The 12,686-nt window shown below is 50.3% G+C and overlaps 1 protein-coding gene across 1 annotated transcript in view; it reads left to right on the top strand.

Moving 5' to 3' along the window:
• ttn.1 (titin, tandem duplicate 1) overlaps positions 1-12,686 on the top strand; it is a 116,901-nt gene that overhangs the window by 92,190 nt on the left and 12,025 nt on the right. Inside the window, exons 163-183 of the mRNA XM_088382272.1 lie at positions 60-356; positions 640-1,227; positions 1,320-1,622; positions 1,700-1,996; positions 2,094-2,381; positions 2,482-2,787; positions 2,923-3,225; positions 3,305-3,610; positions 3,691-5,454; positions 5,576-5,869; positions 5,984-6,268; positions 6,356-6,655; positions 6,847-8,913; positions 8,992-9,294; positions 9,370-9,675; positions 9,803-10,093; positions 10,175-10,474; positions 10,734-11,039; positions 11,159-11,461; positions 11,658-11,939; positions 12,027-12,620. Of these exons, the coding sequence (XP_088238398.1) occupies positions 60-356; positions 640-1,227; positions 1,320-1,622; positions 1,700-1,996; positions 2,094-2,381; positions 2,482-2,787; positions 2,923-3,225; positions 3,305-3,610; positions 3,691-5,454; positions 5,576-5,869; positions 5,984-6,268; positions 6,356-6,655; positions 6,847-8,913; positions 8,992-9,294; positions 9,370-9,675; positions 9,803-10,093; positions 10,175-10,474; positions 10,734-11,039; positions 11,159-11,461; positions 11,658-11,939; positions 12,027-12,620 (10,083 nt within the window). The remainder of the gene's footprint in view (positions 1-59; positions 357-639; positions 1,228-1,319; positions 1,623-1,699; positions 1,997-2,093; positions 2,382-2,481; positions 2,788-2,922; positions 3,226-3,304; positions 3,611-3,690; positions 5,455-5,575; positions 5,870-5,983; positions 6,269-6,355; positions 6,656-6,846; positions 8,914-8,991; positions 9,295-9,369; positions 9,676-9,802; positions 10,094-10,174; positions 10,475-10,733; positions 11,040-11,158; positions 11,462-11,657; positions 11,940-12,026; positions 12,621-12,686) is intronic.

Below are 12,686 nucleotides of genomic sequence, written 5' to 3'. Positions count from 1 at the left end.
ATTCCATCAAGTTCATCAAATGTAAAAACTTCATTCTACGGCCCACTTTTGTGTCGCAGAGGTGCCGAGTGTTCCCATGAAACTCGGAGTTGCAAACGTCACTAAAGACAGCGTGACAATCGCCTGGACTCGTCCCGAGTATGACGGTGGTAGCAGAGTGAAGGCTTACCTCATTGACGCTCTGGAGAAAGGACAAACCAAATGGGTCAAGTGTGCATCAGTGAGGACAATGAGCCACACTATAAAAAGCCTAAGAGAAGGTGCAGAGTACTACTTCAGAGTGAGAGCTGAGAACCACGCTGGACTAAGTGAACCAAAGGAGATGATCGTACCGGTTATCGTCAAAGAAATTCAAGGTAATTCTTTCTCTCATCTCCTATTCTTGCACTCGTATTATTCTTGCACTCGTATGCGCTCCTGTGACAAGTGAATTTCCCCGCTGTGGGATGAATAAAGTTCTATCATCATCATCGTCTAAAGGTATGCTTTCTAATGTACAGCGAACCGAAATGCGGCACTCAACGTGCACCGCTGCGATGACGTGTTGTATGAAACGCCAGCTATTTGCCATAGAAGGAGCCTATTTTTGCTTTCAACGTTGCTGTAAGTTTACTTTACATTCTGCTTGAATTTCAACAGAGGCTCCAGAGTTTGATTTGAAAAACTACCCCAAGAATACAGTTTACGTCAGAGCTGGTTCCGACCTTACCTTTGACGTTCCACTTTTTGGCAAGCCGATGCCGAAAGTGACTCTGTCCAAGAACAATGTTGTCATCAAGGGATCCAAAAGACTGTCGACCGAAGTCACCCCTGACAACTTAACGATCACCCTGAATGAAAGCGCAGCAAGCGACGCTGGGAAATACGAAGTAACCGCCTCAAACCCCGGTGGTGCCGCCAAGATCTTCATGAACTTTGTGGTGCTGGATAGACCTGGACCCCCGGTCGGACCTGTGGTGATTGGAGCGGTTGGAGAGACTACAGTGTACTTGAAATGGGATCCTCCAGAGTATGACGGTGGCAGCCCTGTTACCAATTACGTCGTCCTGAAACGGGAAACTAGCACTCCTACCTGGACAGAGGCGTCAACTAACGTTGCAAGAAGTGAAATCAAAGTGATGAAACTGACCAAGGGGGAGGAGTATCATTTCAGAATTAAGGCTCAGAACCGCTACGGCGTCAGCGACCACATTGACAGCAAGTCAGTTATGATCAAGCTTCCATTCAGTAAGTCAACGTGGCTTTGTTGGTTTGTCGCGGTTGGCCAATGAACATTTTCAAACGTACCATCGACTAATATGCTGTCGCTTTAATTCCAGCCGTCCCTGGACCTCCATCCACCCCTTGGGTTAGTTTTGTGTGTAGGGATAACTTGACTGTCTGCTGGAATGAACCGGTGAGCGACGGCGGGAATCCCGTGACCGGGTATCATCTTCAGATGAAGGAAAGGAGCAGTATCCTCTGGCAAAAGATCAATAAAACAGCAATACCAGGAAACCAGTTTCGGGTCACCAACATCTGCCCGGGTCTCATCTACGAGTTCAAGGTGGCAGCTGAAAATGCCGCTGGCATTGGAAAGATGAGCAAGACGTCTGAAGAGGTGCTGGCGATTGACGCGTGTGGTAAGTGGCGCTCTCAGTCTTATAGCTTCCGTTGACATCGACGTGACTTGGCGCTCCTCTGACATCTCCAACTATAGAGCCTCCTGCAAATGTCCACGTCACCGAAGTCACAAAGAACTCAGTCAGCCTGTCCTGGCAGAGGCCCCCATATGATGGCGGCAGTAAGATCGCCGGCTATAGTGTGGAGAGGAGGGACGCCGCCAGTGGCAGATGGGTGAAGGCTAACTTCACAAATATCCTTGAGATGGGCTTCACGGTGTCTGGGCTGAACCAGGACGAGTCTTACGAGTTCAGGGTGTATGCAAAGAATGCTGTCGGCTCTGTCAGTAACCCTTCTCTTATCGCTGGCCCGGTCACTTGTATCGACGCGCACGGTGAGTGCTCATTTTCATTCCTTCTCGTATGGCTGTGATTGGGCGCGTTAAGAAAAACGCAAGGCGTTGAAAATGTGATCCGTATTCTCTTGTGCAGGTGCTCCGGCCATTGATCTTCCTCCAGAGTATTTGGATGTGGTTCAGTACAAAGCCGGAACGTCAGTTAAAATCAGAGTAGGAATCATTGCCAAACCTCAGCCAAGCATCGAGTGGCTCAAAAACGGAAAGGAGCTTGTCGCTTCTTCTTCCTTGTGTGTGGAAAACACAACCGACTCGTCAGCCATCCTGATCAAGGATGCGACCCGCCGACACACTGGCTCATATGAGATAAAGATCAAAAACGCGTTGGGCTCAGCGACGGCTACGGTTGCGGTCGAAATCCTCGGTATTTTGACACGTTTCGCTTCCTTTTCTCACGTTGAAAAGTTTCCTCCCGTGTCTCAATTGTGTTTGTTGAATGATGGCGCCTTTTCATGTGTCCTCAGACAAACCCGGACCGCCGGCCGGCAGCATTAATTTTAACCTCATCACAGCGGACAGAATCACCCTCCGCTGGGAGCCTGTGTGCGAGGCCGACAACGGAGGTTCCGAGGTGACGCACTACATCGTGGAGAGGCGTGAAACCAGCAGAGTGGTCTGGTCGACAGTCTCGGAGCGGCACGAGCAGACGTACATCTCCGTCGGCAAACTGGTGCGAGGAAACGAATACGTGTTCCGGGTCATGGCCGTTAACAAGTTTGGCGTGGGAGAGCCACTCGAGTCAGAGGCCGTTGTTGCAAAGAACGCCTTTGGTAAGCTTTGGAATTCAGGCTTATTTTCACTTCAGCTTTCGTCATCAAGTAAATGCAGAACTCTTGCTCGTTTTCCTGTCCCCGATCACAAGGGACAAAGGTTTCACACATCTGTTCTTTGTGCATTTCCATCAGTCACTCCGGGACAGCCACATACGCCTGAGGTGAACATCATCACCAAGACTTCTATGGTGGTCGAATGGGAAAGTCCAGGTGTGGACGGCGGAAGCACAGTTACTGGCTACTACTTGGAGAGACGTGACAGGAAGAGTTTGCGCTGGATCCGAGTTTACAAAGACCCCGTTCCAGACCATAAGCAGACTGTCTACCATCTCACCGAAGGAAATGAGTACCAGTATCGCGTCTGTGCCATTAACAGGGCTGGCGAAGGACCCTTCTCTGACGGATCCGACTTCTACAAGGCTGCAGATCCTGTTGGTAAGTGATCCCAGACGCTGGCTGCTTTCAAAATGTCAATCGAGGACCACCTGTGCCCATCAATTCATTTGGCTTACAGATGCTCCAGATGAGCCTTGCAAGCTGAAGGTGATGGATTCCACAAAGACCTCCATCACTTTGGGCTGGTCCAAGCCAGAATGGGAAGGAGGCAGTGAGGTGACCTGCTACATGGTGGAGAAGCTGGTGGAGGGAGAGGAGAATTGGACCATGGTTACTTCAAAGGGCGAGGTCAAGATGACGGAATATACTGTACACGACTTACAGCCGGACGTGAACTACTTTTTCCGAGTTTCTGCCGTCAACTGCGCGGGCCGTGGGGAACCTCTGCAGATGACTGAGCCTGTACAGGCTAAAGACATCTTGGGTAAGTGCCATTGCAGACTTGAGAAATGTCTTTCCTTTTTGTTTGTTTGTTGTTAAATGACCGTGATATCGTTTTCACAGAGGAAGCCCAGATTGACTCAGATGTGGCCGTGAGAACCCACTACATTGTGAAGGCTGGCAAGGATGTGGAGCTCTCTGTTCCTTTGAAGGGTCGACCATCACCCGACGCTTCTTGGAGCAAAGGGGATTTATGTATCGACAACAACCCCTCTTATGAATTCCACCACTCGGACACCACCGCAGTTCTCGTCATGCGTGATGTCACCAAGCTCGACACTGGAAAATACACGGTCAAGATTGCGAATGGCGTAGGAGAGCCCAAGACGCTAACCTTGTCCGTGAAGGTCCAGGACCGTCCAGCTCAGTGCAGGAACCTGACACTGAAAAACGTAACCCGTGGAAAAGTCACTCTTTGCTGGGAAACGCCACTCCTCGATGGCGGTGCTGAAATCACAAACTACATTGTAGAGAAGAGGGACTCTTCAAAGAGATCATACTCTGCAGTCACAAGCAAATGCGTCGACACCACCTACACGATTGAAGATCTCTCTGAAAAGACATTGTACTTTTTCCGTGTACTCGCAGAGAATGAGAATGGTGTCGGTGAACCATGTGAAACACTTGAACCCGTCAAGGCTGCAGAGACTCCCGGTCCAGTCAAATGTGTTTCTATGAAGGATTCCTCCAAGACCTCAGTCACCCTGCAGTGGCTTAAGCCTGATTACGACGGCGGCAGCATCATCTCCGACTACATCGTTGAGAAGAAAGCCGCGGGCGAAGACTGGACACTCGGAGGAACGAGCCGACACTGTGAGTTTGAGGTGCAAAAACTTAAGGAGCACTCCGACGTGTTCTTCAGAGTTGCGGCCCGAAATGAGAAGGGTCAGGGTGACTTTGTGAAGATAGGTCCAATCAAGGTCATCGACTATGTTATCACACCCGAAGCGAGCCTCGCAGACTACCCGGATGGAAGAATCTGTGTTCGCTTAGGCCACAATGTCCACATTGAGCTGCCCTACGTAGGTAAACCCAAGCCGTCAGTCTCGTGGCTGAAGGACAACCTTCCTCTGAAGGAAAGCGATCAAATCCGCTTCAAGAAGACAGCCAACAAAGTGACGCTAATGATAAAGAGTGTGAAGAAAGAGAATGAGGGTAAATTCACACTTACTCTTGACAACAAAATCAACAGAAAGTCCTTCCACATCCACGTCATTACCCTCGGACCCCCATCGAAGCCCCTCGGACCCATCCGCCTTGATGAAGTCAGAGCGGAAAGCATCATGATCTCCTGGGATGAGCCCAATGACGACGGCGGCGGAGACGTCAGCTGCTATACTGTCGAGAAGCGTGACACCTCTCAGCCTGACTGGAAGATGGCTTGTTCCAGGGTGGAGGGAACTCAGTTCCAAGTGCCCAACCTGGTCAAGGGTGTCCAATACCAGTTCAGAGTGTGTGCTGAGAACAGGTACGGTGTCAGTGAGCCCCTGGTCTCACAGATGGTGATTGCCAAGCACCAATTCAGGCCCCCAGGCCCACCAGGCAGGCCTGTTGTGTATAACGTCACCAACGACGGCATGACAATCCAGTGGGAGAAGCCTCTCTATGATGGCGGTACACCCATCCAGGGCTTCCATGTGGAGAAGAGGGAAAAGAACAGCATCATGTGGCAGAAGGTGAACCTAGTGGTCATCAGAGAAACCGATTACAGGATCCTGGGTCTCATCGAAGGCCTTGAGTACTCGTTCAGAGTGTACGCACAGAATGATGCCGGCTCCAGCCGGATGAGTGATGAGAGCAAGCCCGTCATGGCCGTCAGTCCCGTTGGTAAGTGCCGACGACTCTGTCCATAGGCCTACATCATGTAGCTCAACTTATTCGTCAACCAATAACCTCTTCACAAAGATCCTTTGGGAGACTAATTATGAACTGGACTTTTGTCTTTCAGATCCTCCAGGCCAGCCCGACTACACTGACGTGACGAGTGACTCGATCACGCTGAAGTGGGATGCGCCCAAACGTGACGGCGGCAGTAAGATCACTGGCTACAACATTGAGAAACGACAGGGTCACGGTCGTTGGTTCAAGGCCAACTTGACTGATGTCCACGACTGTCAGCACACTGTGACTGGTCTGACAATGAACGAGCGCTATGAGTTCAGGGTGATTGCCAGAAATGCCATCGGTGTCGTCAGTCCCCCGTCCAACTCGTCTGGTTTGATTGTAGTCAGAAGCGAGAATGGTAAGTGAAGATAAGCCAGCGAGAGTGATGAGATGATGATGATGATGATGATGATGATGATGATAATGATGATGATGATGCATTTATTGTGAAATGCTTTTTTTTCTAAACCAGCTGCTCCTCACATTGAATTTGGCCCGGAGTATTTCGAGGGTTTGACTGTCAAAGCGGGTGACAACATCAGGGTGAACGTGGCGATCACCGGGCGGCCTGTTCCCAAAGTGATCTGGTACAGAGACGGCGTGGAAATCACCCAAAGGATGATGGATATTATCACCGCTCCTGGATACAGCACTCTTTTCATCAGAGATGCTGACCGTACCCACCGCGGTCTCTACACGGTCGAAGCGACTAATGGATCGGGCAGCAAGAAGGAGAATCTTCTGGTTCAAGTACAAGGTGTGTCGTCGTTTCTGTACATTATAGTAGTATATTCACAAGCGATCGATGTATTACCTCTAACTTCGACTTTCATATGTGATGCAGACACACCTGGAGAACCAGTAGGACCCATCGTGTTTAGCAACATCTCAGAGGGCAGATGTACCCTCTCCTGGAATCCGCCAGAGAACAATGGCTGCTCGGAAATTTCACATTACATCATTGAGAAGAGGGAAACATCCAAAATCTCTTGGGCATTAGTGTCTGATGACTGTCACGAGTGCACGCTCACTGCAACCAAACTCGTAAAGATCAACGAGTACCAATTCAGGGTCTCAGCAGTCAACAAGTTTGGTGTTGGCAGACCGTTGGAATCTTGCCCTATTATTGCACAGCTGCAATACAGTAAGTCAAAAGAATGACATTTTGACCAAATATTTTTTGGTTGGGGGGGATTGAACATACAAACACACTACTCGAAAGTTTAAAAATCGGCAACAAGGGAAAACGATTGGTCGTTGCGATTGAAAGCTCTGCTCTGCGTGTTCATCCTTGATTCTGGTCTTGACATATTTCCATTCACAATTTCCTCCCAGGTGCCCCCGATTCTCCAGGCACTCCGGATGCCACCGAGGTCACAGGGGAAAGCATAACTTTGGCCTGGACTCCTCCAACATCAGATGGAGGAAACCCCATCCAACATTATATACTGGAAAAACGAGAGAAGAAGACTGTCCGGTTCTACAAGGTGCTTTCAAAGAAACCCATCACCGAATGTGCTCACAGGGTTTCTCATCTCACTGAGAACATGGAGTACGAGTTCCGGGTGATGGCCGTGAATGATGCCGGTATTGGTTCTCCGAGCAACATCTCCTTGCCCATCAAAGCTGTCGAACCAAAGGACATCCCATGCGCTCCATCCGTGGTCTGTGTGTCCGACTCCACAAATACCTCTATCAGTCTGGAATGGAGCAAGCCAGCAGATGACGGAGGTTCTGATATCCTGGGATACATCGTCGAGATGGTTAAAGCGAACGAACTCGACTGGCATAGAGTCAATGAAGAGCTTGTGGCCGAAACAGAGTACACGGTGACTGGTCTACAAACCGGGGTTGCGTACAAGTTCCGCGTTGCCGCTGTAAATCAAGTCGGAAGAGGCGAGGACATGGCAACTCTAGAACAAGCTCAGGCCGTTGACAGACTCACACCGCCAATGGTTGATATTGATGCCTCCTTCAAGCAAACACATGTTGTCAAGGCTGGAGGTTCAGTGAAACTAAGTGTACAATTCAGGGGGAAGCCAGTTCCTGTCGCCACCTGGCTGAAAGAAGAAGGAGAAGTGGGTGTGATGTCCGAGGTCATAACCGCAGAGGGCAGCAGTACTCTACATATTGAAAACTGCTCGAGGAACGATACAGGCAAATACACTGTTAACTTGGAGAACAGCAGCGGTAGTGAGTCCATGACTTTCACCCTGAAGGTCATGGACACTCCCGGAGCTCCTGAGGCTTTAGCCTTCCACGAGGTGTCCAGAGGCTCAGTCACCCTTGCGTGGCAGCCTCCGCTCAATGACGGCGGAGCGCGAATCCAACACTACATTGTGGAGAGACGCGAGGCCACCCGTCGCGCTTGGACACAGTCTGGGGGAAAATGCACTCAGAATATCATGAAAATCCAGGATCTCCTGGAGGGAGTGCCATACTTCTTCAGGGTCTCTGCAGAGAACCAGCACGGTGTCGGCGAGGCATTGGAGATGACAGAGCCTGTCGTGGCCACTGCCGAGCCAGCGCCACCAAAGAGAGTGGACATTGTAGACACAACAGACAGCTCGGTGTCACTGAGCTGGCTGAAGCCGGAGCATGACGGCGGAAGCCGTATCCAGAGTTATATCATCGAGGCCAGGGCGAGTGGGACGGATAAATGGTTTGTGGTTGGCAACACCAAGAACCTCTCCTACGTGGTCGATAACCTCAACAAGGGCCACGAGTATCACTTCCGTGTGAAAGCCAAGAATGAGTCCGGCCTCAGCAGGCCCCGGGAAAATCCAGCCCGGGTGTTGGTCAAAGAGCCTCACATTGAACCGGCAGCTGATCTCAGTGAGATCACCAATCAGCTGATCACATGCAGCTCTGGCAGTAGCTTCACAATTGATGTCCCTATTAGCGGGCGACCTGCTCCCAAGGTAGCCTGGAGGCTGGAGGAGATGAGGTTGAAGAACTCTGAAAGAGTTTCAATTCAAGTAACAAAAGACAGAACGAGCATATCAGTCAAGGATGCCATGAGGGGTGATGGAGGAAAATACTACCTGACCCTGGAGAATGTTGCCGGAACCAAGACCTTTACTGTAGACGTCAACGTCATCGGTAGACCCAACCCTCCGACGGGGCCTGTCGAAATTTCAAATATCACCTCCCAATCCTGTGTCGTTAACTGGGACGCGCCAGAGGATGACGGCGGCACCGACATAACCAACTACATCGTGGAGAAGCGTGAATCTGGTTCCAGTGCCTGGCAACTGATCAACTCCAGCGTGAAGCGCACGTCTCTGCATGTCAGTCATCTGACAAAGTACATGCAATACACCTTCAGGGTCTCTGCCGAGAATAGATTTGGCGTCAGCAAGCCAACTGAGTCTCAGACCGTCGTCGCAGAGCATCCTTACAGTAAGTACAATTTCTAAATTGGCAAGACACTGGTAAAAGTCGTGAGTCGCTAAGAGAATTCACGTTTGACTGTTGTAGCACCTCCCGGAGCACCAACAAGGCCATGTGTCTTTAATATCTTTGCCAACACAATGACCTTGAAATGGGAGGAGCCCTATCACGATGGCGGCAGCAAGGTGACAGGTTACTGGATCGAGAAGAAAGAGAGAAATAACATTCTCTGGGTAAGGGAGAACAAGATTCCGTGCTTTGAGTGCTTTCATAAGGTGGAAGACCTCGTCGAAGGTCTAGAGTACCAGTTCCGAGTTTATGCGATGAACAGTGCTGGTCTGAGCAAGGCCAGTGAAGCCTCTAAAGGAGCAGTCGCCCAAAACCCTGTTGGTGAGTAACGCTTGCCACGCAAACATTGACCGCTTCCGACCTATGACCGATACGACTCCACGTCTTTGATTTTAGATCCACCGAGTAAGCCAGAAGTGACAAATGTAACCAGGACCACAGTGTCGCTCAAATGGTTGGCTCCGCTCAATGACGGCGGCAGTCCAATCGTAGGATACGTCATTGAACGAAAGCCGTACACTTTGACTGGCGAGGGCCGTTGGCTGAAGTGTAATTACACCAACGTGACGGACACGTTCTACACGGTTACCGCCCTGGGAGAAGGAGAACCCTACGAGTTCAGAGTCATTGCCAAGAATGCCAACCAAGTCTTCAGCACCCCATCAGATTCCACTGGCTCTGTGCAGTGCAAGACTGACTTTGGTAAGCTACTTTGATTATTTGTGCAAAAAACTAGCCAGTGATTCAATGTCAGATACTATGTGACAAATGCCCGGGCTGACCACCGTGCAGATGCAACTCGTGTCAATGCGCTTATATTGTGCGACAGAACCTCCAAAGGCTCACCTCGACGGCAAACTACTGTCTGAAGTTGTCACGGTGAGAGCTGGCTCAGATCTGGTTCTGGACGCTGCCGTGGGTGGCAGGCCTGAGCCCAAAGCTTCCTGGTCCAAGGGCAACAGGGAACTCGAGTTATGCGAGAAGTACCATCTGCAATACACATCCAACCGGGCAATGGCTATCGTCAAGTTCTGTGACAGAGATGATACCGGAAAGTATATTCTCACTGTTAGGAATGTGAGTGGAACAAAGACTGCTGAAGTCAATGTCAAAGTACTCGGTGAGTATCCCTGCACTCTGTTCTCCAATCAAACTCCTTGCGAGACAAGAAATCGACTGACGACACAATGACTGTTTCTAGACACTCCAGGAGTGTGTGAAGGCAGCGTCGAAATCAGCAAGATAACAGAGGAATCGTGCACTCTGAGCTGGAAGCCTCCTTTGGAAGACGGCGGTGATGAGGTGTCCCACTACCTCGTGGAGAGAAGAGACACCAACAGACTTAACTGGGTTTTCATGCATACCGAGTGCAAGGAGCTGACTTGCAGCATTACGGGGCTTTTCAAGAACACAGAATACCTGTTCAGAGTCCGGGGAATCAACAAGTACGGCGCCGGTGTCCCCCTTGTCTCCAATCCCATGGTTGCCAAGAACACTTTCAGTGAGTGTCCCCATGCAACTGTTGTAAAATGTGTGTAATCGACACTTTTGTTTTTTGACGTCGTTTGCAGTTGAAGTTGCTGCCGAGGAGTTTCCTAAACGTAAATGGCCGGTTTGGTGGATCGTAACCTTAGCCCCCGACTACATGAACGAAACTCTTTGTTCCAATATTCCGCACAACCTGCCCTTTGTCACTTATCATTATTATAACGTCAACCTGTCGCAGTTGTTGTTTCAAACCTCGAGTTGTCTCCCCACAGCTGTGCCATCGCCACCAAGTGCACCTGAGATCCTGGTGTCTGGAAAGGACTTTGCAACCATTGAGTGGATGAAGCCTGAGAGTGACGGTGGCAGCCCGTTGCTCCACTATCTTGTTGAGAAGCGTGAGAAGAAGAGCGCTCGCTGGGTGAAGGTGAACAGGAGCGGAGCACATCTCGACACCACGCTGAAGGTGTCCGGTTTGACCGAAGGCAACATATACCAGTTCAGGGTGACGGCCATCAACAAGGCTGGAGAGAGTGAACCGAGTGAGGTTTCACTCTACGTTGTCTGCAGAGAGCCAACGTGTAAGTTTGTTTTGGTCCTAATACGCCAGCAATCCAAAAGAGATTGGCAAAACGAAGTCTGTCGGTGACACGCTCACTTTGCATCCGACGCATTTCAGCTCTGTCTTCTCTCATCGTAGGCACCCCATCTCCCCCCTCGGTACCTCGTATCACTGACACGCACGCTGACAGCATTAGCTTGGCCTGGTCTCGCCCTGTGGAGGATGGAGGAGCTGATGTGCTGGGCTATTATTTGGAAATGCGGGAAGCTGGAACACAGGAGTGGACAAAGGCCCATGAGAAGACACTGCGCACTTTAGAGCACACAGTGACCGGACTTTGCTCAGGCAAGAAGTATTGCTTCAGAGTGGTCGGCATCAACATCAACGGCATCGGAGACTTCAGCGAGCACTGTGCTGAAACGGAGCCGGTCGAGAGAATTGGTACGTTTTTTTTTTTCTTTTTCTTTTTCCCTTTCAGTCGTGACAATACGAATTACTCTACTGCTAAGGAACAGAGAGCAGGTTGAACCCGCTGGCAAATTTACAAAGTCACAGATAGACCTTGGAGAAAAATGAATTATTACGCACGCGTGTTGCAGTTCAGCAACCTTTATTTGTCATTACCTTGACCCAATAGAAACTCCTGACTTGGAGCTCCCTGATGAGCTGAGGAAGACCATCTGCCTGCGGGCCGGTGGTTCTCTACGCCTCTTTGTCAATATTACCGGCCGTCCTGCTCCGACAATCACTTGGAGCAAGCAGGGCGTTGACCTTAACAGCCGGGGCTTCGTAGAAGTCACTCACAAGTCAACCTCACTGATCATCGATAAGGTCCATCGGTACGATGCGGGAAAATACACACTGGTGGCTGAGAACTCTGCTGGCAAACAGGAAGTCCATATCCTCGTCAAAGTCTACGGTAAGCGGATATTAAAAAAAGGCATATGTCACGAGCGTGATTATTTAGGAACGTCGTTTGTAAATGGCTAACGTTTTGCAATTCTAGACACACCGGGACCGACGGGACCGATCAAGATCAAGGAACTGACCAAAGAATATGCCACCATCTCCTGGGAAGGCCCCAGCGTTGATGGCGGCGCCCCTGTCAACAATTATATCATCGAGCGCCGCGAAGCCTCCATGAGAGCCTACAAAACTGTTACTTCCAAATGCAGCAAGACATCTTTCAAGATTGATGGCCTGATGGAGGGCATGTTGTACTACTTCCGAGTCCTACCTGAAAACATTTACGGCGTCGGCGAGCCTCGCGAGACATCGGACGTGATCCTGGTTTGTGAGGTGCCTCACCCGCCGCGCAAATTTGAGGTGATTGACGTCACCAAAAGCACAGTTTCGTTGAGCTGGGAGAAACCTGAGCATGACGGAGGCAGCAGACTTACGGGTTACATTGTCGAGGCTTGCAAATTTGGTACTGACAAGTGGATGAAGGTGGCCTCGCTCAAGCTAACTGACTTTGAGCACACAGTTGAGAAGTTGAATGAGAAGGAGCAGTACTTGTTCAGAATCAAAGCCATCAACAGTCGAGGCGCCAGCGAAGCAAAGGAGCTCGTTGCGCCTGTGACCGTACAGGAACAAAGAGGTGAGCAGCAGCAGCGTCGTCTCATGGTTATCGCATTGTTTATTCGTTTTTGTCAAACCCGTGAGG

The sequence above is a fragment of the Syngnathus floridae genome, chromosome 8, assembly GCF_059516105.1.
Source record: "Syngnathus floridae isolate MCC-2025c chromosome 8, RoL_Sflo_1.0, whole genome shotgun sequence".
In the NCBI taxonomy this organism is placed as follows: Eukaryota; Metazoa; Chordata; class Actinopteri; order Syngnathiformes; family Syngnathidae; genus Syngnathus; species Syngnathus floridae.
This window is presented reverse-complemented; position numbering and strand designations above follow the sequence as displayed.